At 38.7% G+C, this 23,585-nt stretch overlaps 1 protein-coding gene across 3 annotated transcripts; it reads right to left on the reverse strand.

The window, feature by feature from the left end:
* Nucleotides 1-485: 485 nt before the first annotated feature.
* On the reverse strand, nucleotides 486-23,286 carry usp28 (ubiquitin specific peptidase 28). Of its 3 annotated transcripts, none has more exons than XM_055046604.1 (26): nucleotides 23,128-23,286; nucleotides 21,201-21,275; nucleotides 20,853-20,973; nucleotides 20,217-20,304; nucleotides 19,297-19,459; nucleotides 16,719-16,805; nucleotides 16,229-16,366; nucleotides 15,831-15,901; nucleotides 15,260-15,336; nucleotides 15,033-15,181; nucleotides 14,809-14,936; nucleotides 14,497-14,592; nucleotides 14,162-14,341; nucleotides 13,665-13,873; nucleotides 13,490-13,560; nucleotides 12,214-12,442; nucleotides 11,310-11,642; nucleotides 10,632-10,756; nucleotides 10,087-10,347; nucleotides 7,816-7,911; nucleotides 6,918-7,096; nucleotides 6,309-6,387; nucleotides 5,616-5,695; nucleotides 4,553-4,676; nucleotides 3,031-3,229; nucleotides 486-2,531 (listed from the first exon to the last, which is right to left on the reverse strand). In XM_055046604.1, the coding sequence occupies exons 1-26, from the start codon at nucleotides 23,170-23,172 to the stop codon at nucleotides 2,356-2,358; spliced, it is 3,579 nt and encodes a 1,192-aa protein (XP_054902579.1). In that variant the 5' UTR covers nucleotides 23,173-23,286; the 3' UTR covers nucleotides 486-2,355. The 3 variants fall into 3 exon arrangements, with proteins under 3 accessions (XP_054902579.1, XP_054902578.1, XP_054902575.1); XM_055046603.1 differs by having other exon boundaries at nucleotides 10,632-10,753; nucleotides 11,310-11,645; XM_055046600.1 differs by having other exon boundaries at nucleotides 11,310-11,645.
* Nucleotides 23,287-23,585: the final 299 nt, after the last annotated feature.

The following is a 23,585-nucleotide window of genomic DNA, read 5'->3' on the forward strand; positions in this document are numbered from 1 at the left end:
CAATATAAAAACAATTACATTATTATTAATGAGTTTATCTAACTTTGGATGACTAATGAGACTGATGCTCGTGCCTTGGATCACCAAACTAAATCTAAAATGATCAAGTTTAGTTTAGATCAAATTTATTAAGACAGAATGGCCTAATCAAGGTTAAGATTTAAATCCAATGGAGAATTTATGATAAGACTTAAAACTTGATGTTCACAAGTGCTTCCTAACTAATCTGACTGAGATTAAATTGTTCTGCAAAGACGGATGCCAATAATTTCTGTTTCCATACATCCAAAGATGATGGAGACACCAAAGTGGTTCTGCAAATTATTGACTCAGAGGAGCTGAATATGAATGAATGGCTCACCTTTTGGAATTTTAGAAGTGAAAATGTGAAAACCATGTCTAATTTCCCTTCTACTTCACAATTACATACAACTTTGTGTTGAGCTATCATAAAAAATCAAGAAGTCAGGACTGCCAGACAATAATTAATAATTATTTAAAACATTTATTGAAGAGCATCATAAAGTACAAGTGAAACATCTGCAAAATGGGCTTAAGTTGCTCCATATGTCACCTCTAAAACCTGGATTCAGAGATTTCAGTGATGAGTTTAATTTAAGGCACAGAAACAACATGATGACTTCACAGTTAAAGGGTTTCTCCAGAGTTGTCACTTATAACTTTTAAGATGTCATTATTGATTATAGTGCTGTTGATAACTTTCTGTCAGTTCTAATTTCTGCTTTGGAGAAATAAAAAGAGATGATATAAAAGATGTCCTTAAAAAAAGCCAACAAACCATATTTCTTTGCTGCGCAGAACAAATTTAGTGTTTTTAAACCTAATGAGCATCACTGTGCAAGGAGCCGACTAAGCAACATACCGTAATTATTCAAATTTAAACTCAGTCCTGCAGAACTGAGTCTAAATATTATTGTATACAATAAACAACACAATCAACCAATGAAACATATCTGATTTATGAACATTTTAGGACAATAATAAGAGTTTATCTTTCTGTGTTTGTGCATTTAGGAGACACTTTCATCCACACCAACTACCAAAAGAGAACGTAACAATGCACTCTAAGAAAATTAATTTTAATTTGTAATATAATGCCTTGAATGCCTCTTTGTGAAAACCCCCTGCTCTTTCTGACACTCCGCCTTCAGAAAGTCATCACATCACTCCATTGAACTCAGTTTCACCGGGTGTTTGCTAATTGTTGCTGGCTAGTCTTAAGGAGTTGAGTGAGGGAGCGACAGGGAGAAGATACTTGAAAGCTTGGCAACTGCACCTTCGAGGAGGAGCTGTGCTTCAAAGGTGGGGCTAAATCCAGCCGGGCATTTTGCACAGCTGAATGGTTGCCATAGAGATTAAAGTATTTTTCATACATGCATGAAAGAATCAAGGCAACACTCCAGATATGGTTTTAACAAGGGCATAACTTTATAGCACAATGTAAAGCTAAAAAAAAGACTTACTCTTTCTCTACAAAATACTGTAGAGAAAGAGTAAGACATCTTAATTTTCCTGTCAACAGCATTATCTCACAGATTTTGCTGTATTAGTTTCTTAGTTTATTCCTATGTTCTGTTACGTTAATTGTCAGACCTTTTCCCTTTTGGTTTGTAGATTCTTGAGACCCTGCTTCTACTGTACACCCAGTTGGGGAGTGATAGTGACAGTGTCATATTTTCATAAAGTTGAGCAGTTAGTCATGCGAATGTGACTGGCAGCACCTGGCTGCAACGTTCACAATTTGTGTCATAAATATCGAAACTGGGGTTAGATTTGAATCCCTTTAGAACCTCATGAAGGCCTAAATCATGATTACTCTGTCCTGAAATGCAAAACCGTCTGATTTAAAGACATTGTCGTTTCTTTTACTCTTTACACCAGGAATCAGTTTTGTTTATTTACAATAGATTTAAACGTAAAAGGTGTGATATTGTCTGAAATTGGTCACTAAACATTTGCACTTTTGGCAATCTTTTGCTTTTCCTGCAAAAGGTTTAATGACTCTGAAGGACTGTTAGTATTTGTTAGGTGAGAAGGGAGAAAGCAAACAGGAAGGACTAAACCATTATCCTCAGAAACGTTCTGTTCAGTTCTTTCCTGTTTTCGATGAGCTTGTATTTGTGCATTATCTATCTAATCACAATGAGTGATTGCTGTATGTATCACATCAAATTTTCTACTCATGTGTAACTCCAAACCAGCAGCCATTAGATACTACATGCTGGTGTGAACCCTACTGTCCCATCAACACAGAGCCCTCTGCCTGCCATGCTGCTGTGGCTGCTGCTGCAGATGTTTGGCTCCCAGAGGTTTTTATGGGTTTCCTTCAGGATTTTACTGGACAGTTACTACTGTGGTGTTGTGAATGGACTCCATCACAGCGGCCAGGCGGCTGCACAGGTCGTGGGCCTGGTTGACGTGAACTTTTGGTGGATCTTTCAACACCACCGACCCACTGGAGCCGTCCAGAACCCGCGGCAGCAACTCGCCCAACTTTACCTGCAGTGAATCTACAGAAAACAGAAAAACCCAGCAGAAATGAGACCTTCAGATGATAGTTTCTGGTTTTGAATGATTGATCACATTGAGAAATTTCTTATTGGAACAAATTCTCTTCTGTAATTAAATTGATTCCTGATTGTGTACATTTTAAAAAGAATAATAAAAAAAAGGGAATAGATGAAATAAGTAAAATTATTGTTTGTTTTTAATTTATCTATGAAATTGCTGACACTGTGTGTTTTAATTTTGTTTGTGTGTTTTAAGGCATTTTGTGACGTTCTTTTGTAATGTTGGTAAAAATGTTGTAATTGTTGAGGCGGTTGATTTGAATTTTGTGTTTTGACTTAAGGAGTTTTAGTATGTCTTTTTTGTAATGTCTGTAAAAGTATTATTTTTTATTGTAACATTTGTGATTAGACTAATGTGAATCCTCACAGAAACAAATAAACTAATAATCACAGTGGTTAAACTTCTCATGATCTGCCCATGTTATTCTTAATAACTCACCATCCATGTCCTGACCCAGGCAGCAGCACCAGTGGCTGCGGATGTTCTCCATAGCATCCCGGTCCTCCTGGGACAAAGCGGAGTCCCGGCTCATCAGGTGAAGGCAGGGAATGACGGCTTCGTCCATGATGGAGAGACCCTCCTCCACTTTTCCCTCCTCGCCGCTGCAGAACAGCCGGGACGCGCTGTCGTTCAGCGCCTGATTGGTGGATAAGTACAGAGAATACTTGGCTCAAGTTCTCCACTTTAATATTTACACAAATACAGTTTTATTTGTATGAAATATTTTAGATGAAGTTGATATGAAGGTTGAACAACAAGCTTGGAGTTTGTGTTCAGATCCTACGCTGTCTATAGGGGCAAAAGGGGCAAAATCAAATCATTAAAACAAAACTTATAATCATCAGTGCAGATAATTAATGAAATAGATATTTATTTATTTTGTATTTATTCCTGCTTCTACAGGAGCAGGAATAATTCTGTTAAAATGAGATAATTCTGTTAAAGTCACTCATTAAAGTCAAGGAACAGCGCTATGAAGGGTTTACACTGACCTGCTGAACTCCACTAGTTTACAATCAACTCTTCAACTTCTAGACCGTCTGCTAATTGCGAAATATGACTTTAAAGAAGTCATTGGAAAGCTCATAAAAATTCTCCCCTTCAAGGGCTGCCATGATTTTCAAAGCATGGCGATAAACTGGCTGAAACAATGTATTTATTTGTACTTTTATGCAATAAAGAAACATATTCACCAACAGACGGTGTATTCTGTTACGTGTCAATCCTGTGTGGAAGAACAAATAAGACTTAAACTCTCCGAAATGTGATGAGAGCATTTTTGAAAACACATGGCAGCGATATTGGATTTTTAAGGTAAAGGGTAGTTGCAAAAATATGACTTTCCAGGTTTCGATTCAGACCAGAATGAACCATACTTGGTTGTTTCGCCAACAAATCATGACAAGTTCTACGTACCTCATCCATGTGGGGCATTTCATTGAAAAGCAATATTTTTTAAAGTCTTTTTTAACTTAACGGTTAATTGAAAATATGTCTGTCCTCTGATAAAAAAAAATGTCAATAAACAAATGAATTCAGATTGGATCCATGATAAACTTCAAGGTAAAGTTTGTGGCAACAAAAATAACCTGAGCTTCATGGCCCGAGTCCATCAAAATGAAACATCTACTTTGAATGTGAATTCATAAATTGTGTATAAACCACAAACATGTGTATTTGCATATGCCTCACTCCTGCTGCAGAGAAAGTCTAAATAAGGAAATATTATCCCACCAGTCGCTCATGTCTAAAGTTCTGCCCTAGAAAAAAACTACTTCAGCAGCTGGCTGAACGCCAGAACATGTCAAATAAAAATGACGGGTCACAGCGATGATTTTGATGGCCCTCAAAGTTTCCTCTAGTGCAAGCCAAGACCTTTTAGAAATAAAAATATTTAATTAAGTGGCTGTTTTAGGCTGAAAACTGAAACAGCTTGGATTGTAACTGCTGCTTTACTCACAGTGATGCACTTTCTTCTGTAAACTGCAATAAGAGCTTTGTTCACACCACGCTTCTCTCCCTTTCCCAGCAGAGTGGCGTTGGTCTCATACGCATGAGCCAAGTAGTTCAAAGCCTCTCGCATCCTGTGACACAGTCAGAAAGAAACCAAATAAGCACTAAAAACCACAGCTGCTCTTTAACTGTGTAGTACAACACACAAGAAAATTAGAGTATTACATAAAGTTGAAATTTTTTTGCCAGTCATCTCAAAAAGTTTTCTTTATATATATATTTCAAGCTTTTATGATTTAATGAGTTCCTTCCACACTTCTTCCTTCCACTGAGTTTTGTGTTAATATATTTGAATACAGAAGTGATGACTGTCGATTGTCTTCTGAACATCTGTCCAGTCAGTCATGACAGTGCAGCTGACTGGCCCAAAGTGAGAGATCGTTCAAAGGCTCAGGAAAACTTAGCAGGTGTTTTGAGTTCATTAGCTGGTTAGAATGTTATACCATGAGTTTTCATTCATTACATTTTTCATAGTATTCTAATTTTCTGAGACACTAAATTTTGTGTTTTCCTTATTTGACTGACATAGTCACCAAAATTACAAGAAACTTGGAATTCTTCCAAGATGACTGGCAGGAAGTGTTGAACTTTTACACAATATTCCAATTTTTAAAAATGTACTCGTACATTTCTTGTGTTTGAAAATAAAGTACATTGACTAATTACTTAACAGAGGTATTTATTTTACTTTTTGGAGCATTTTTTCTGTTGTTTTAGTTCACTGCCATTCCATAAAGGTGAATTTGAAACACTTTTTTTTTTTTTTTTTTTTTTAACCTAATTTGCTAGATCCTTTGCCTCTAAGCATTGCTCTAAAAACCATACAATTGCAGATCTTGCTGTATGACTGAGGTCACTGAACTCTGACTGGCTTCCTGTCACTGTGTGGTTGATGTGTTCAGGACAATGTGCAGCAATACTCATAGTATTAGTTTTGTACTAACAAACTGGTGTTAGGGGGGATACTTTTGCAAATCACTCTGTAGAAATAGAGGATAATTCTGCCTTACTTTCCGTGCTGATAATGCTCGAGTCCAGTTAGCAAGTAGACAAACACAGTCCTGAAGTCCCTGTAATCGTCATGCCATTGCTGCAAGAAAACACACGCAGAGACACACACATTCACCACTGCCTGTTTAATCTTCCTCTTTTTTTGTGGCATTAGCAAATAGTAGGGAGATTCATCCGGTAGCCATGGTTTTGCTTGGTGTGTAAATATAATTTGTTTGTTTTTTGCATTTCAGAGCAGTTTTACTGCAGGTTCAGCAGGTTCCACAAAAGGAGAAGTCTATTGAAAGGCTCAAAGCCTCTTGCATCCTGTGGTTGAAAGAAACCCTCTTTTTATGCAAGACAAAAACATTCTCAATACTTTTGAACTATTGCACATAAAAAAAGCTTCAAATTCACTTTGTACTCAGTTTTAACTAGCTGCTATAGTCATTGTAAGAATCAAATAAGTTACAATTGCAGCACTGTAACTTCATCGAAGTCACAACTTTATTTCACTATTCTTGACATTCAGCAAGACTCAGTTTTCAGTGATAACATGACTGAAATTCACAGTTTTTCCTCACATTTACATTGTTCTGATCCTGAAATCAACAAGCTGGAGGAAATAAATGATTCATTAATTTGTAGTAACTAACAAAAGAAACAAGAGACACGCAATAATGTCACACTGGGTTGGATAAACTGGACAGTACCATGTATTCCTCCATGTCCATGTCTTCTGGCTTAATGAGGCGGAGCTTGGCCCGGGCTTCTCTCATTATGCTGATGGCCCTGCATGCACAGGAAGGACAGCTGGAGTTTAATGTTGCAGGTGAAATAGTGTCACAACCAGCTTTGGACACAAGATGGCAGCAGATGAACAACGGATGGCTGTTTTCAGCCACATTAGAAAAATCTGTCAAATTAAATATTTGGTGTCCAAAAAAAACCCCATTTCACTTCATTTAAATAAAGGTTTGTCCTTTATTATAGCTTTAGTTGTGTGTTTTTTATTACAGAAATTTCTAAATTCTGATCAAGCCCACATAGCCAGAAAAGCTATTATTAAAACTAACAAAATTAAGAAAGTTGAAATTAAGAAAACCTTTTTTGCTTACTGAAATAAACAAAACTTGTAATTAATGGGGAAAATAACTATAACTAAACAATATTTAAGTAACAGTAACTAATAAAAACAAGCAAACACACTGTAAAAACTAACTAAAACTAACTGAACTAGAAAAACAAAAAGTTACAAGAAATAAAACTAAAGTATAATGAAAAATCCAGAACTGAAAGAAGAGCCGATTCTGTTTGCACACCTTTCGTCAAAGCTGAGGTTGCGGTCTGTAAACTGCTCCAGCAGCGTCCTTTCGATGACACGGTTGGGCGCCTTGTTCTGAAAGAAGTAAACCAGAGCGTGCTGCAGACGGGCGTCCTCCTGGGGCGTGGTCTCCTCCTGGGAGAGCTCATACAGCCGGGAATACTCCTCATGGAAGGCCTGGAATACCACGGAGAAATATGAGTTTCAACGTGTCGCTTTCTCTTACCAATGTGTGCAAATCTTTGTCTAATGTCAAAAACCCCAGAATTTCATAATTGCTGTGTTTCAGAAGATAAATTAAAATCACACGTGAATAAGGTTGTTCACACAATAAGTTATTTCAAAAGAATGGCAGCAATGGATGGAAACAGTTATGAAATATATCAGAGGAGACATTGGCTGGCGACTTATTCAGTCATTAGAGAGAGAAGCCCATTGGACTTGGGAGCGGCTTCATATACGTAGATGCTCTATTTTGGTACATCTGTCTTGATACAGCTGAAAAGCCACCTCATTCTAGAGCAATAACTTTTTATTGAAAAACTGAGTTTTTTTCTTTTTTTTCTTTTTAGCAAATTTATTTCCATAATTTTAATTTTTGAAATTCTATGGCTAATGGAAACACAGCTAGTGAGGCACGGACTGGGCATGCTACAGGTTTAAGAATGATCTTCATATTCATGCACAATTTGAAACCCTAAACCTTTATTGCTATTAATAGAACAGAAGTTTTTGAATAATTTAATGCAAGTCTTACTGCATGAACTTTTCCATTGATATTTCAAGAATTACTTATTTAAAAATAAACAAACAAAAATGTCCTCTGGGAATGCATTTTGTTTCTTATTTAAATTGAAGCATGATGGAGAAAGACATTAAACATTTGAATATCTTACCTTGATGAGGCCAGCCTCAGGGCCCTCTTTGTCAAACGTTTGTCTTGCCTTGGCTATGGCTAGGATGACACCCTGCATAGCTGGGGTAAGCATCATCTATGAAATGAAAATGGGACCATAGCAAATGCTTAACAAACTGGAATCGCCTTTAAAGATGTTTCATGAAAATAGTCCGGTCAAAAAAGAGAGATAACATTCTTACTGCAGAAAGTCAGATGCAATTCTCCATAAACTAAGATCTCTACTTAGTTTCTAGAATAGAATAGAATAGAATTCAACTTTATTATGGAGTAGAGATCTAGTTCCATGTAATTTGCCTATCTCCATCTGTCAACAGGCGAGAGGCAGGGTCAGCCTGGACAGGTCACCGGTCCATCGCAGGGCAACACAGAGACAGACAGGATAAACAACCATGCACACTCACATCTAAGGAGAATTTATCCAGACCAATCAATCCAACAGTCATGTTTTTGGATTGTGGGAGGAAGCAACCCACCATCCACAGGGAGAACTTGCAAACTCCATGCAGAAAGACCCTGGGGAGGGAATTGAACCCAGGACCTTCTTGCTGCCTCTACCAACTGTGGCACTGTGCAGCCCTGCACGTCATTTATTGCTCACTAATTCAAACTTGCATATCTTGTTGTGCAAAAGCACAAAGTCAACAGTTGTTCTATCAGACTGAAAGAGGTCGACAAGCCCACACAAATCTACCATTTATAAATTCTAATGGAATGGAAGTCAATGACTTTTGTTATGAAGTAATATAAGAACCTGCAGAAAGTATCAGTGTTTGTTATAAGTTTATTGTAGAAAAAAACAACAAAAGGAGAGTTTTGTCATTCAAAGCCATTCAGTTCAATACAGTTTTATTTATAAAGTATTTAACTTCCCAAAGAGACCACAATCCCTAACAAAATAAATGAAAACATTAAAAATGACATAGAATTGCAAATATTTAAAACAATTTTTAATGCAGTTAATCACAATGTTTTTTTGTTTTTCTGCGGCTTTTCAGTAAAAGTCTCTGGATAAATGTTGCTGTAATTATAATAAAAATTTAGTTGCAAAAGATGAATATTTTGTGTTGTATTTAACATTTACCAATGCAAGAAAATCTTGTCAGTAATATCCATCCATCCATCCATCCATCCATCCATCCATCCATCCATCCATCCATCCATCCATCCATCCATCCATCCATCCATCCATCCATCCATCCATCCATCCATCCATCCATCCATCCATCCATCCATTCATCCATCCATCCATCCATCCATCCATCCATCCATCCATCCATCCATCCATCCATCCATCCATCCATCCACTGCCGTTTATTTTTATGTGAAATAAACAAATTTATATCTATATTGAAGTGGAGTTGGAGGACACACAAAAAAAGTTTGAGGGCCATGAATGGCCCCCGGGGCCACACTTTGGACTGGGACTGTATAATTATATTGATTCTATGATATTTATTGATTTTTTTCCACCCTTAGAAGGTATCAATTGCTCTTATTAGCAACAGACTAAGAGTATCAGAAACTAAGAGTAGGATGAGATCCTGGCAGTCTGAGAGGCAGCGACTCAGATATCCAAACAGGGGAATGGCGGCGCTGCGCAGCAGCAAGGAGTCAATCACTACGGGGTGAGACGGAGCCACTCCCCCAGCTTACAGCCACGGCTAATTCCGGGAGCCAAGGTAGAAAAGCCTTTTTCCTATAGTTGGATCAATGTTGAAACTTTGAGTTTTATGTCAAATCCACATGAATTAAATGACAGAAACTGATTTTTACCCTCATCTTTGATTCATTTTGTCCAGCTATAGACTATTGGACTCTTTCCAATCAGTCAGGTATTCGGTGCTTTTAATCATTTTTCAGTTAATTAAATCCAAGTCTATTGAACACAAAATATCACTAATATCACAAAATATCTGTTCTTCTAAAATCTTCCAAAAAATCATAAAAGCTCATTGAAATGTATTGAATTGTATTGATTGCCAAATATCACGATACATATTGTATTGTGATCAGAATATCGTATATTGTATCGTGACATTATTGTATCGCTACACCTCAGCTTTGGACACCCCTGTGTTCCTTGAATGAGCAGAGGTTCCTGAAACAACTGAAACGGTATAATAGCGACTAAACCAATCAGATGATTAAATAACCTACAGAACAGATTAAAAACAATGTCGACAAATGGTTCAAATTGACATGGAGATACCCTGATTAAAAATCTCATTCGACGTTGTAATTTTCTCACCTCTTCATTGTATCCATCAGCATCAGCCCTCACCATGATGCGGCCCACGTTGGGGATCTCCACTTCTGACACCTCGTTCTCCGCCTGCCTCTGCCTGGCTGGTTGCTCCTGCTGCTGCTCCTCGTTTCCTGGATCTGCTCCTAGTCCAGGAGCCTCCCCAGAGGCTCCGGGTTCATCGTGAGCCTCTGAGTTTGGTCCCAACATCTCCCCATGCACACGCGCTTCAGCCTGGTTACCGAGCGCTGCATCCAAGCCAGAGGTCTGACAAAGACACCAGGAACAAAATTAAAGGTTTTTGGACTTTTGTGACATGATTTCATACTTTTTAACGTCTTTAATCTGTTGAATATCTTATAGAGCTGCAAGGCAAGTTTCTAAAGGGTTAATTATTATTTCATTGCAGTTTCATAAACAAGGGGCCCCAAACCAGCATCTAGCTTAGAGCCCCCACAAACCAAGGAACCACTCTGTCTGCAGGAATACAGGCAGTGGGACTGTAGGATTGTAGGAGCTGGGGGGATCTGAAGGAGTTGGGACTTTCCCACCTGACTCTGCAGCCCTGCTGGGTCCGGGCTCGGTTCCAGGGTGTCGCTGACTGTGGGAGTGTCGGTGGGATCTGCTTGGCAGCCAGGACTCGCAGATGGGGGCACAATCTCAGACTCCTCTGCTGCTGAGTAAAGCAGACAGAGGCCTTCATTCAGTACAAGGAAAGCTTTTTTATTAGATATTAGATGAAATTGGGTGTTAGATATTAGATGAAATTGCCGGATCCACAAGGGTAGATCTATTCAGTCTAATTCTATGCTTTGCACTCTCAGTGACTTTATTCTTTACTGTTTATTTTGCATTATATTTAGAATTTCTAATCGCATTTTCTGAACAAATTGAAAGAAGATTAGTTCCTGTTTATTTTTTTGTCAGTTTCTTAATTTTATATTTTACATGTGCTGTGATGCTCCTAATTGTGCTTACTGAACAAATTTAAGTTATGTTGTTTTCACATGTTTGATCAAGCTTGTGAAGATGGATTCAGGTATGCTGTACTGGTGCAGTTATCAAAAGGTCTTAAAAGGCTGCCTTTCTGTATCGGATCGGTATCGGCCAATACTAAACCTCAGATATCTTAACTGGAAGAGAAAAAGGTGGATCATTGCATTGTTGAAGGCAAAATGTGTCTTTACGGAAACTCAGTTGCTTTTCTCTTTCTTATTAGTGTAACACACCTTCAGGCATCTCTCTGGGTTCACAATCTGCAGTCTTATGCTCTTCTGAGCCGGACCGGGCCTCTAAAGACGCTCCTTGCTCCAGCTCTTCAGTGGAAGGTCCGGACTGTGGTGCTGGCTCCACAAGTGTTAGCTCTGTGTTCTCCACGCTGGAGCTGGGAGCCTCCGCTGGGGTCGTAGACTCTTCCTGCGGAGTGGCGGTCTGGCAGAACTGCTCCTCCCACTCGCTGAGCTCCTGCTGGAACCAGCGGTTGTCTTCCTGAACGTAGCGTCTGAGCGCAGCCGGCAGGGAGTCCATGCCATGCAGCACCTGGCCTGTCTCATCATCTGTGTCTTCTGGGTGGAACACGTGGTTAGACAGAGGGTTCACTCAACAAGCGCACCATGTTTTCATATTTTATAACTGGCACCCATAAAATAACAGCAATCATTTTTGTTATTTAATCATAAGAGAGAAAAAAATGGGGTTTCCAATTGTAAAGTAATTTTTTTATCATGTTATTTATTCATTTTTTAAATGTCAGGTTCAAACTAAATATATAATTAGGTAGCTAAATATATAGCTTTAAACTCAGTATATAGTTTAGGCCACCCTAATATTTAGCTTCAAACTAAATATTTAACAAGCAAGTTAAATATTAAGTTTCAAATTGAACATTTATTTAGCAAGCTAAATATTCAGCTATATATTTAGTTCAAGAAAAATATTTAGCAATCCAACTAAATATGTAGTTAGCAACTATGACAGGCTAAAACCCCCAAATTATTTCTGTTAATTTAACACCCCAAGATAAGTGAAAATTTTTATAAAATATGTTCAAATTAATGGCAGGATTTGTAAAACCTTAGTGATATAAATCAAAGGAGAACTGATGAGTGTTGCTATGGCTGAGCGCTGTTGTACCTGTGATCAACTGGGGTAGCCGATCATCAATGTACATCAGGCAGTATGCGCTGGCGTTGGTCATCCCCCCAAATGAGTCCCGCTCCAGCTCCTCCCACGAAGACTCGGTGATGCTGACATCGTTGTACTTCATCCAGCGCTGGTTGGCGTGGTCGTAGATGTACGCCCAGTAATGACCTGCTGAGGCCTGACCTTCATGAACAAGCACTGCATGCAGTCTGTAGGGCACCTGTGGAAAATACCATTTTATTAGACTTTTTTTAAAAAAATTAGCCTGGCATACAGTTTGTCATTTCCTTGATAATGATCAACAAATATTGCATTTCAAACAGTCTATTCCAGTGTAAATATTACACACACATATTATATTTGTGTTATATTGTACGTCGTCAGCATGTGTTTGTAGTTGTAGGTTTTTACAGGTTTGTCTCCAGCAGCTTTACTCATCTACAGACTAGACCGCAAAAAGAAAACAGGAGATCCAACTTTAAACAATTATTTGCTACAAGTAATCAAATTAAGTTTATCAAAGCAAATTTATTAAGTTGGCAAACTTTTTTTTAAGTTGGAGCTTCATTGTTGCTTTTTAGTGTACAGACAAAACAGCTGAATCTTAGTCAGAGTGTATACATAAATTGCTATGTCTTACCACAAAATTTCTATTTATTTTAAGTCTTGACTGTGACATTCTGACACAAAAATATGCTTTTATCTAATTCATTCCAGAATTAGATAAAATTGTGAGACAAATTAGATAAAAGCCTTAGAAAACATGTGATCCAAAAAAAAAAGACTTAGTTTGTTACATCAAATTAAGTTTATCTATGTAAATGTATTAAGTTTGCTAAGGTGTTATGATAAACAAATGTTAAAGACTTAAGTTTGACAAAGTTAATTCCATTAAATGTAACAAATTAATTCAATATTTTAAAGTTGGAGCTCTGTTCTCTTATTTCAATGGATTGTAGCTTTGGTTGTATGTTTAAAGGACTAACAGGATTTCTAACATGTTTTTTATGTATTTAATTTCATCCATCAATTCTATCCATCCAAAGACTACCCCATAGGCTGATGCTGCCACCACCATGCTTTTCTGGAAGGATGAGGTGTTCAGTTGGGATTTCCATTAAAAACCCAATTGGATACATAAAAATCTGAGGTTGTAATGTGACAAATGTAAAAAAGCCCAAGAGGTGTGAATACTTCTGGAAGCCACTGCAGGATAAGTCATTGAGGATTTTTTGTATGCAGAAAATGAAGTCAAAAGAAGTGTCACCTGGCAGAGACTGTTGTCTGAGTACATGCCTTCGAGTGTTTGAGTGAGTTTGTCTATGTTGGTCTTTAGCTCTGGAACACAGAAACAACACAAAGCCATGACGAAAACCAGATGTACAAAATTCTCCCTCTGATAAAGACATTTAAAAACCATTTCTTCTGCGTCTCTAGCGTACCGTTTATGTCGTGCTCTACTTCAGTCCTCCAGCGCCGCAGGCAGGTCTTCACGAAGTGCAGCTCTTCTTCTGAGGCGCTGTGAGGCGCTGGGTGGGGCGGGCAATCAGACGGGTGTTTGCACTGGGTGAAGGGCTTGTAAATAGGCGTCTGCTGGCAGTTTGAAACACTGGAAACCAGACCGTCCGTAGAGCCTTTATCTCCAGGTTCACTGACGGAAACAAGAATTTGAGTAAAAATGCTTTTAGACTCATTCAAGTGTCAAATTCAAAGTCCAGCGCCCAAATCCAGCACACCATGGCTTTTTATGTTGCTCAAATGTATTTGTACAGAACATTTCAGCAACAAGACAGTTTAAAGTGCTTTACATCATAAAAACACAAATATAAAATGTCATAAAAACATCATATAATCACCAACTGAAAAACAAGAAAGAAACACTGCATTGAGTTGAGTGCCATAATCATAATAATCAAAACACAACAAATAGTAAAGGAACCTGCTGTCTTTGGCGATGGCGTCGGACAGCGGGTGGCTCACTGGAGGAGGGGAAGACGTGGCGAGTCTGGGATCTTCAGCTGGGGAAACGCTGGTGGGTTTGGTGGTGGCAAACTCTAGAACGAACTGGAGCATGTCGGCCAGAGGGTACTTCATCGGTCCAGAGCCGTAGTTTTTATAACTTAGACCAGAAACAAAACACATTTACGTAAAGACTTATAATGATCTGTCGCTTTGGTGTTCAAATGTGTAGTTTCTCAGTTTGAAGGTTGCTTAATCTTTAGTTTTTATTCTTTTTTATCCTCCTTTTAATACTTGTTCTTCTCAGTTTCTTACCACTCAAGTTTCTGTTGAAGTGCAGCAAGTTGCTCCTTGAGCTTCTTCACTTCCCCTCTCCTCTCATTGGTCCGTTCTATGTTTTTGTGAAGATATCTGTGAAATAAAACATGCATCTCAGTTAATCAAAGTAGCATAAACAAGTTGTTTTATCTAATTTATTCAACTTATACATGCACCTTACAGAGTGATATATATGATTTGTTTATTATTTTCCCTTTTGCATTGCATTTTTAATATTCCTATTTACTGAGGTACATATTAAGATATTTCTGTAAGTTTTTATGAAATTAAATATGATTTTTGTATTACCTGTCCATGTAAACAATCTGTGGAAACTCTAATTTTTTGTGTATCTTCTCGGGGCGCCCGAGCTGAGTGTTGAACTCGAATCTAGAAAGTTCAAAGGTCAGGACCGGCGGTAGTTTTTTAAACCACCTCTGCGAGTCAGAAAAGACACAGAGATCCTTAGCAGGAAGACAGAAACTTACAGAATATTCAGTATTTAATATTTTGACTTATTTCGAGCCGCTCACCTCTCGACCAGACGTGACGCCGTGGTCCGAGTGCAGCGACTCGATCTCCTTCTCAACCATCGCCCCTTCCAGGCATTCGTCCAGGTTGCTGAAGCCGTTGACTTGCAGAGGGTACTGACCAAACTGCTCGATGTTGTACAGCGTCTTGCCTGAACCGAACCACACAGATTGGACTGAGACAGAACCCCGGTGGGTGACGGCAGCATGAAAAGTCGTAAAGCACTCACCTTCATGTCGCCTCTCCGTTACAAAGGTGCCATAGAAAAGCCGAACCATTGGGTTTTGCTGCTTGTCTTCCGCGTTCCTGAATATAAAGATGGATGTTATATTTTCACATTGATTCATAAAAAGTTAAATGTGACCTAATTTGCATCCTTTTAAAGACATTAAGATAGCTCTACGTGTTACATAAATCATCTTCGTTACATTTTTTTGCACAAAATCTTTCTCAGATAATGAGATTTCACCTCCTCAGTTCTGCCTGTATTGATCTTCTTTCAGAGTGACTTGCTTTACTAGCTCAGTGGGCGGAGCTTGTCCCCCCTAAGCCTGATTAAGATGCCAACGTCTCTTCTTATAGATGATGAGAGTGGAGCCATGGCTGAATTACATGTTTACATCCATCACGTTCATCATTTTTAATGATTTATGCTCTAAATTAACTTATTCACGTGAGATGATAGCAGCATTTCTTATTTAATGGAAACACAGGATTGCAAAGTGTGTTTTGTCATCATTAACACAATCTTGACAAAGTAATTGAAAAGCAGCTGCCAACAGCTTTAACTAATGACTTACTTTCCGTTGGCGGCCAGTTGAAAGGCATCTTCTAACCAGTCGAGCAGTTTGTGGGAAAATTCACTGACATCCTGAAAGTAGCAGACAAAGACATTTAACTGTCTGTATTTTCCATTTAAGCACTCAGAGGTGAACTTTGATTTGATATTTGCATCTAATTTTGACATTTATTTCTCAATCTGACAATGTGAGACTGTTCACGTGTCAGAGCTGCACAGTCATGCATTCCTGGCAGCAACAGGTCCATATGTCAGGGAAGCTAAAACGGTCTGCAGCTGATAATGAGGTGTTGCTGCACATTCTCTGCCCCGTGTGACTGGCCTATGAAACACTTGTTCAGGAACAAGTGGGTTGGATTCTTCAGGTATCCTGTTTCTAGGAAGAGCTGTGTTTTGTACCTGCTGAGCCTCGCTGGTCCGAAAGGCGTCACGCAGCAACTCCACCGCAGCAGAGGGATCCACAAACCTGCGAGTGGATCCCACCATGAGAGCAAACAGGCACCGCAGCTCCTGCATGAAAGCAATGTTCCTCTTGTCCTGTTGTCAGAAAGTCTCAGTCAAACATCAGCCTAAAAACTGTCACAATGTCTTAGAAATTTAGATCATTTCTCAGATCAGTTAATATATAAAAAACCCCAGTTGTGACGCACCACAGTACATCCAGGAACAAGTGGCCAGAGCAAAAACTGGGGAAAAAAGATAACTTCCAATTTGTGGGAAAATAAAGGTTCTTTTCCTGAATATACTAGTGAAAGAAAAGTTAGAATCTACACTTTCATAATCCTAAATAACTCAAGATGCCCTCAGGTAAACGTGTTCCTGGCTTTGCCATGGCCAGTTGAATTTTGTCTGCAGGAAGGAAATATGTAGCTGAAAGCTAACTACTCACAGCATGACTCTTACACTTCTCCAGAATTCGTTCTGACAGATGGTAGTTGAGAACCAGCCTCCTGAACACAGGTAAGTGGAAGAGTGACTGCAACAAGACGACAGAACAAGCAGTTTAGCAATGTTTTCACTTCTAACAGTCTGGTAGATTTGGTTAAATTGGGGACTAACACTGGAACATTTGTTACATTTTCAGTTGCTGCGGGTCGCTTTCTGACTGCACTGTGTCAAATAAACCAAACCAATTAAAAAAACTGTCCTCCTCCTCACCTGTGGTGGCGCTGCACCAAGAAGGCCACAATATAAAACCTCTGAAGAAGACAATGAGCACAACTTTCTTTCTCACAAAATGTAAAAAAAACCCATTGGAGTGGCATCAGATTGTAGCGGTTGTAGGATTTCGCTTTTTTCTCTTCTGAAAGACCATGAGTCATTTCTCCCGTAACCGCCAGACTCTTGTGTTTGTTTTGGTTGTATTTACGAAACACAAAATGCCCTGGCTGTAGACGGCAGGAATACCAAAAGCCTTCCTGCTTTTGAACCACATGGCATTCAGTATGCATTCAAACCGCACCAGAGTTCACTTCAATCGAACTGAGGCCGAGGTTTGTAGTTAGACCAGAGTTCACTTTTTTGAGTTTGACTACGCATTCATGTCTCCCCAAACCAACTGGACTTTCTTTGCAAATGGGCTAGAGTTGGATTAAAGGGGATTATACAGGACTGGTGTGAATGCACCCTAAGTCTACCTTAAACTTTGTGCCAGATGTGGATAATAGTGTAAGTTTTGTAAACTATGACTCTATTAACATAGGACGTTTTGTTTCATTGCTGATTATGTTTTGTGACAAATGTCAAAGAGTTTTACTTGTTTGTTACAGGATACCTGCGGTCAATACCATGATAACCTGGTGAGTGAAGAATTCTAAGCGTTCCCATTAGAGAGGGAAATTCAGTTATGGCTTATCTCAGGTTTACTGTAATTTATGAGCTGCCCATTGAATCCTGCAGTCACTCAGCTTCGATCTGAACCAGGGGAAATGGTGTTAACTCAGAAAATAGGAGAGCATTAGTATTCCAACAACACCTCCTCAGATAATACTGCCTGACGTCTAAATGGAGACAGAAGCATATCTCAGTTTAACAGACACAAACAATCCCCTTCTCCTGTCTCTGTCTGCTGTGGACGTCCTCGCATCGCTCCGCGCTCAATTAACCGCAGAGGCTGCGTACCTCAGAGAGGGTTCTGGTTTCTGTCGAGCCACCTGATAGGCCTGCGTGGCTTCAGTCTGGAATGGACTTATAACGCAATTAGCAGCTGAGATAAAAACTGTTTGCTCTGATTTAGCTGAAGGCTGCCTCCCTCCTCTCTCCGGTTTGTTTTTCAGGTCGATTTTTAACCTTATTAGCAGGAAATAATGATGAGGAGGAAATCTGAGCAACATCCCCTTGCAGCCACGTCATCAACGCTGGTTTCACATTGGACACGACCTCGCTAAACAGCAGCAATAAGTTGAAGGATCAAGGAGACACATAAATTTGGCAAGAAGCAGAAGCAGAAATGTAAAACCTTGTTTGACTATTTGAGCAACTATAGCTACATTTATTCCGCTCCCTGCTAAAACAAATGTACGATGTTGGTGTGTGTTGTGTTTCCATTCAAAAAAGTGACAATCAAAAACAAACAGGAATCATTTTGGTCATTTAGCTTCGGAAGAGGAAAGAAATTGAGGTTTGATTTTTAATTTTTCAAACCTATATTTTTTACATAAAAATGTCAGTTTCAAACTAAGCACATAATTAGCAAAAAGCCGGTAGCGTTTAGTTAGTAAGTAAGCTAAATATTTAGCTCTAAAATAAATATTCACTAAAAATTTCACTACTGGAAGGGCACTATCAAAACAAAAGCTGGACCTTGCAAAGTAGACTCCTGCCGGGGTGTCTGTGCAACGGTGAACATCTGTATTCCCATCAAAATAATTTATCTTATAAAAAAATGTATAAATATCACTTCAAGCCAAATATTTAATTAGTGAGCTAAATGTTTAGTTTACAAAAGAAATATCCCAAGATACACAGATCATCTTAATGAAAGCATAAATGATAGAATGCCTTAGTTTCATGTGTTTTAAAGGAAGTGGAAGCATTTTTCCCACATTTTAAATGAAATTATAAGATTGGTTCATGCCTCTGCAATAAAAACATTTTATTAAAGGCTTTTTGTGCGTTTTTACCAGATATTTCTGAGGCTGATGTATTTATTAATGCTTTTTGTTTTGATTTTTTATTTAACTTTTTATGTGCAAATCTTTGTCGAATTTATTGTGGAAAGTAGTTTGAACCTATTGACGTGAATGGGGACTAATTTTCTTTCAGTTTTTGTTTTTAAATAAATAAATAAAATTGTATATTGTGTTTTTTTTTCTACAGAATTTCTGCAAAGCTGAGCCGTTAAGTTGAATAGTTGTGCAGAGCTACTTTGCCACATAGAATACAGACGCCCAGTGGAAGCTTCTGCACACTACAAGCTTCTGGTTTACAGAAATTATACAGACATAATGCGAGGTGTTCACTCTCACCTGGATGACAGCACTGAACCAGCAGGTGTTTCCTACGTTGCGGATGCCGACGGGCCAGTCGTCCCGACGGATCCAGTCTGCAGGGCTGCACATCTCACTCTGAGCTTCACATCTCTTCCTCTTTATTCGCGCTGCATTTTCTTCAGCGCTAGCTTCCAGAGCTCTGTGAGACATCAAAATATCTTTCTGAAAACATGAGACTGACGGCTACATTAAATACTGTCAGGTTATAAAATACTTTTAACAGAGAAGAGATTGCTAAACATTAGTATTTTTAAAGATTGTATCTACAGAGGACAAATCCAGCCAAAGTTGTCAATAAATAAATGTACAAGACTAGGACATTAGAGTACTGCATATTGTGATCAGTGATGTCAGTAACATGTCACTTTGTAACGCGGACTACTTTGACATCGGTACTTCTTTCAGTACCGAGTAATCTAAAGCTTTACTATTTCAAATGCAGTAATCACATTATAGTTCGTTATCAAAATCACTGTTCATTACTATTTTCTTTTGTAATGTCATTTTATTTCCTCTATGAGAGACCGTCGTTTCTATGCAACAGTTGTCAGCAGCAACAGAAACGTAAACAATGGAGGGAGATTATTGTTATGTGATCATAATTATGTGACCTTAACATAGAAGTAAACACACGTTTAATGGTGGCTTGCATATTTTTTTTTTTTACAAAACATTATTTTGTAAAAATAAACCGTAGACTTTTTTATTTTTACTGTTGGCATTAAATATTGGAACGTACACAATGTTGATTTCTCTTTCTTTCTTTTTTTCTTAAAACAAGTACCAGTAAATTCGAAACATGTTGTATTTTATAGTCCTAATCAAAAGAAAAACCCCAAAAGAAATGAAAGAAGAAGTGTAACGCTGGAAAAAATGGAGTAATTAATTAAACCTACCTGTTGAACTCACGCTCTTCTTGCTCTGCATTGTGGGATTCCTGCAGGCTGAGTTCAATGGCTGTCTGCAGTTCATCTTTAGGAAGTCCTAGAAAAACCAAGATACATCAGACGCATTTATAGGTGTCTCATGTTTGTTTAGTATTGAAACCAATTTTACAAGCATTTACTTAAATGTATCTTATTAAGGACTCTATTTTTTACACTATCCCTGCAAAATGTGGCGCCTCACACGATCATGCTTCTTTTTCAAATGATGTCTTTTATTATGATTTTATATGACAATTCAACACAAAACAATACATCATTTTAAAGCTAAAGAAAAATAATACACGACATCTGAAAAGTGTGGCATTTCTGAGCAGTTTGCAATTTATGAGTTTATAATTGTTGTGATTATCAACTCTGTTGAAATGAGAGCTTATGGGTCAATTCTTCACTTTACAAAAATAAGAAGTAACTTCATAAATATCATGCTTACAGAGTTCAATCTTTTTTAAGTTGATATATTCCTTATAGAGTTTCAGTTACTATAACAAGATCTTCCTTCATTCTGACCTTCCGATGCTGTTACAAATTAAAACATGCACAATGGTACATCTAAATGTCTTCTAGTCAGATATTGCCATGGTGCACCTCTCTGTTTGTCCCAGGTCTCTGCAGACGTGGCGGACTCCTGTGGCTCTGCAGAGTCCTGAACTTCCACAGTCTGGGTGGTCAGTAGTCCCACAGCGTGTCCGACGTCCCCCTGGCTGGCCTGAAGGGGAGAGAAAGAGAAAACCTTCCCAGAAAAAGACTTACTAAAGAAGATTGAATCTTGAATCCTTTGGATGTGTACACTGATCAGATCTGGAGTTTGAACTAGACAAAGCCCAAGACGTACCCTGCTCACTGCTGCTGAGTGTGTGTGTGTGTGTGTGTGTGTGTGTGTGTGTGTGTGTGTGTGTGTGTGTGTGTGTGTGTGTGTGTGTGTGTGTGTGTTACCTTCAGGGCTTTGTAGAGAACCTGCTGGTCCTGGATGCCAGTGATTTCCTTCAGCTGCTCCATCAGCATTTTGAGCTGTTCACAGAAAACAAGTTGAGTTCTTTCCTGCACCACTTGAGCACAAGTCCAGAAACACTCTGAGGAATCCCTGGACCTGACCACAAACCACATCTCACACAGTATTTGAATAGTAAATAAAGAAATGAGATATTATATTTGTTTACATGTTGACACAATACCATCCCTTGTGTGCTAATCCTGAAGGATTTAAAGATCAGATTTGAGCAGCTAAAAACTATTCCTTTGTCACACACTGGAGTGAAAAAAGCAGCTGAAGTTTAGAAAAAAGTACCTCAAAAAGTCTAAAAATAATTTTTACGACTTAGAAAATACAACTGGGAAGAGAAAGGAAGTTGAAACCAAATGCTTACATCCACCATATCAAAATATGCAATCACATATTTCCTTTTCCTCCCATTATTATACTTTTAATCAGACCTTATTTAAAATTTAGGTCTGGTTTTCTTTTATCGTTTTCTTCAAATTAATCTTCTGATCAATATGCCTTTAAACTGTTTTGGAAAGCCCAAAAAGATTTATGAGATTCTGATAGGTTAATTCACAACATCTTAGTTAAATGGAAATAAAGATGCGGAGGCTGAAAGGCCTCTCAGAGAGGGAGAAGCCATTACTACTGAAGCAACATAAAAACCCAGACCACAGTTTGCAAACAAAGTCTTATTGTCTGATGGAAGAACAATTGAAAATTTTGGCAATAATGACCTTCATTACACTTGGAAAAAGAACAAAGAACCCATGAAATCTTCATGCAGACAGACCAAACCAGGATTCAAACCAAGGCAAGGCACCATTGTTACCAACTGTACCACTGCACAAAGCAAACCGAGTAACTTATCAGGCAGTCCTGATAAATTCAGTATTTCACACCTGTTTTATTTTGTTCATAAAGTTTTGAAACTGGCTTCCAGTCTAGTCTCCAAACCTTTGCAAACACAAGCCATAATGCAGGAACCTAAGAGATGCACTCCATTTAAAAATAAATCACCTAATTCTGCACAGTGAGAGGCACTAAATAAAGCTGGCTGTCCCAGGAGCAGGTGCTCATGTCATTGTATCGCTCTTTCTCTCTCTCTCTGTATCTCTCTCTCTCTGTATCTCTCTCTCTCTCTCTCTCTCTCTCTCTCTCTCTCTCTCTCTCTCTCTCTCTCTCTCTCTCTCTCTCTAACACAGAGAGTTTGGACCAGGCTGACCAGACTTATATGGAGCCCAGGGGGCAATCTGAGACCCACTTGGTTTGCCTCTATTTTAGGGTACTGACATGGATAGCAGAAGCTTCTGTTTATCATTCTGCTCACCATGCCACCAGGCACCAGGGTGCCTCTTTTATCCTCCCAGACACACACCACCAACAACCAAACACCAGTCGTGCAAGTAAACCTTTTTGTTGTTGTTGGGTTTCTTTTTTAACCACATCTTAAGCAAAACATGTTAAACTATCCCTAGGCTGCATACAAACACCATACAAGCAGACTGCTTCATGCACTGAGCAGGAATAACTACAATGATCTGTTTATTACTGCATTGACAGTAATGGACGACGGTTGAACCAGATTTAAACGTAACTCTCTGAAAATGATTGTAATTTAATGATGGGGGGGGGGGAAGCCACCAGATCTCACCAGTTCACACATTGAACTGAACATTTAAAAAAACAGAGATGATGAAAAATTTAACCTAAGTGCCTGTAGGTATACATGTTTAACACAAGCAAGATGAGAACATTTTAGTGTTTCTATTTTTTTTAGTAAATTAAAAAAAAGAAAGTTAAATTTGCTGAATAAAGGCTGAGTGGAGTTAGACGTGTTGACGTTAGTAGACGTTAATAAAGTCTCCATCATTTTCTCACCGAGTTCGTTGAGTTTTCTCCATTTTCACTTTGTTCAGCTCTCATTGCAGATTAAAGAAAATAATAAAAATCTCGATTTATTCACGTCTTTTCCCCTCCAGAAAGTGCTCGCGACAGACTCTTTCTCTCTCGTTCAAATCGACTCCATCTGTCACGCGCCGAGAGCGAGCAGCCAGCTGCGCTGCGCCGCGTGCGCTTTCTTTAGACGGCGCGCGAGGAAGCGCGCGCGCACCGACAACCCAGTAACCCTGGCTATCAGCAGCGAGGCCCGTTCACATACCGGCTTCTCTTATTATGAAAGTATGTTTCTCTGTTTCTCCTTCGTTGTCGAATCGGCAGATATGGACACACAAAATAACAGTCAAACAAACAAACAAACAAACAAACAAACAAACAAGCAAACATCCTGGAATTCAGTTCAAATCGTCCAGTAACAGTGACATGAACGAGTCACCATT

The sequence above is a fragment of the Poeciliopsis prolifica genome, unplaced genomic scaffold, assembly GCF_027474105.1.
Source record: "Poeciliopsis prolifica strain line A6 unplaced genomic scaffold, Auburn_PproV2 SCAFFOLD024, whole genome shotgun sequence".
Taxonomy (NCBI): domain Eukaryota; kingdom Metazoa; phylum Chordata; class Actinopteri; order Cyprinodontiformes; family Poeciliidae; genus Poeciliopsis; species Poeciliopsis prolifica.

Bases quoted from the DNA above. Each gene is read 5' to 3' on its own strand.
- usp28 (XM_055046600.1), bottom strand. From the start codon at position 23,172: ATGAGAGCTGAACAAAGTGAAAATGGAGAAAACTCAACGAACTCG. The intron at 20,305-20,852 runs GTGCACCATGGC...TGGTTTTTCTAG, and splicing joins GACCTGGGACAAACAGAGAG to GACTTCCTAAAGATGAACTG. The intron at 16,367-16,718 runs GTGAGTAGTTAG...TTCTGACAACAG, and splicing joins AGAAGTGTAAGAGTCATGCT to GACAAGAGGAACATTGCTTT.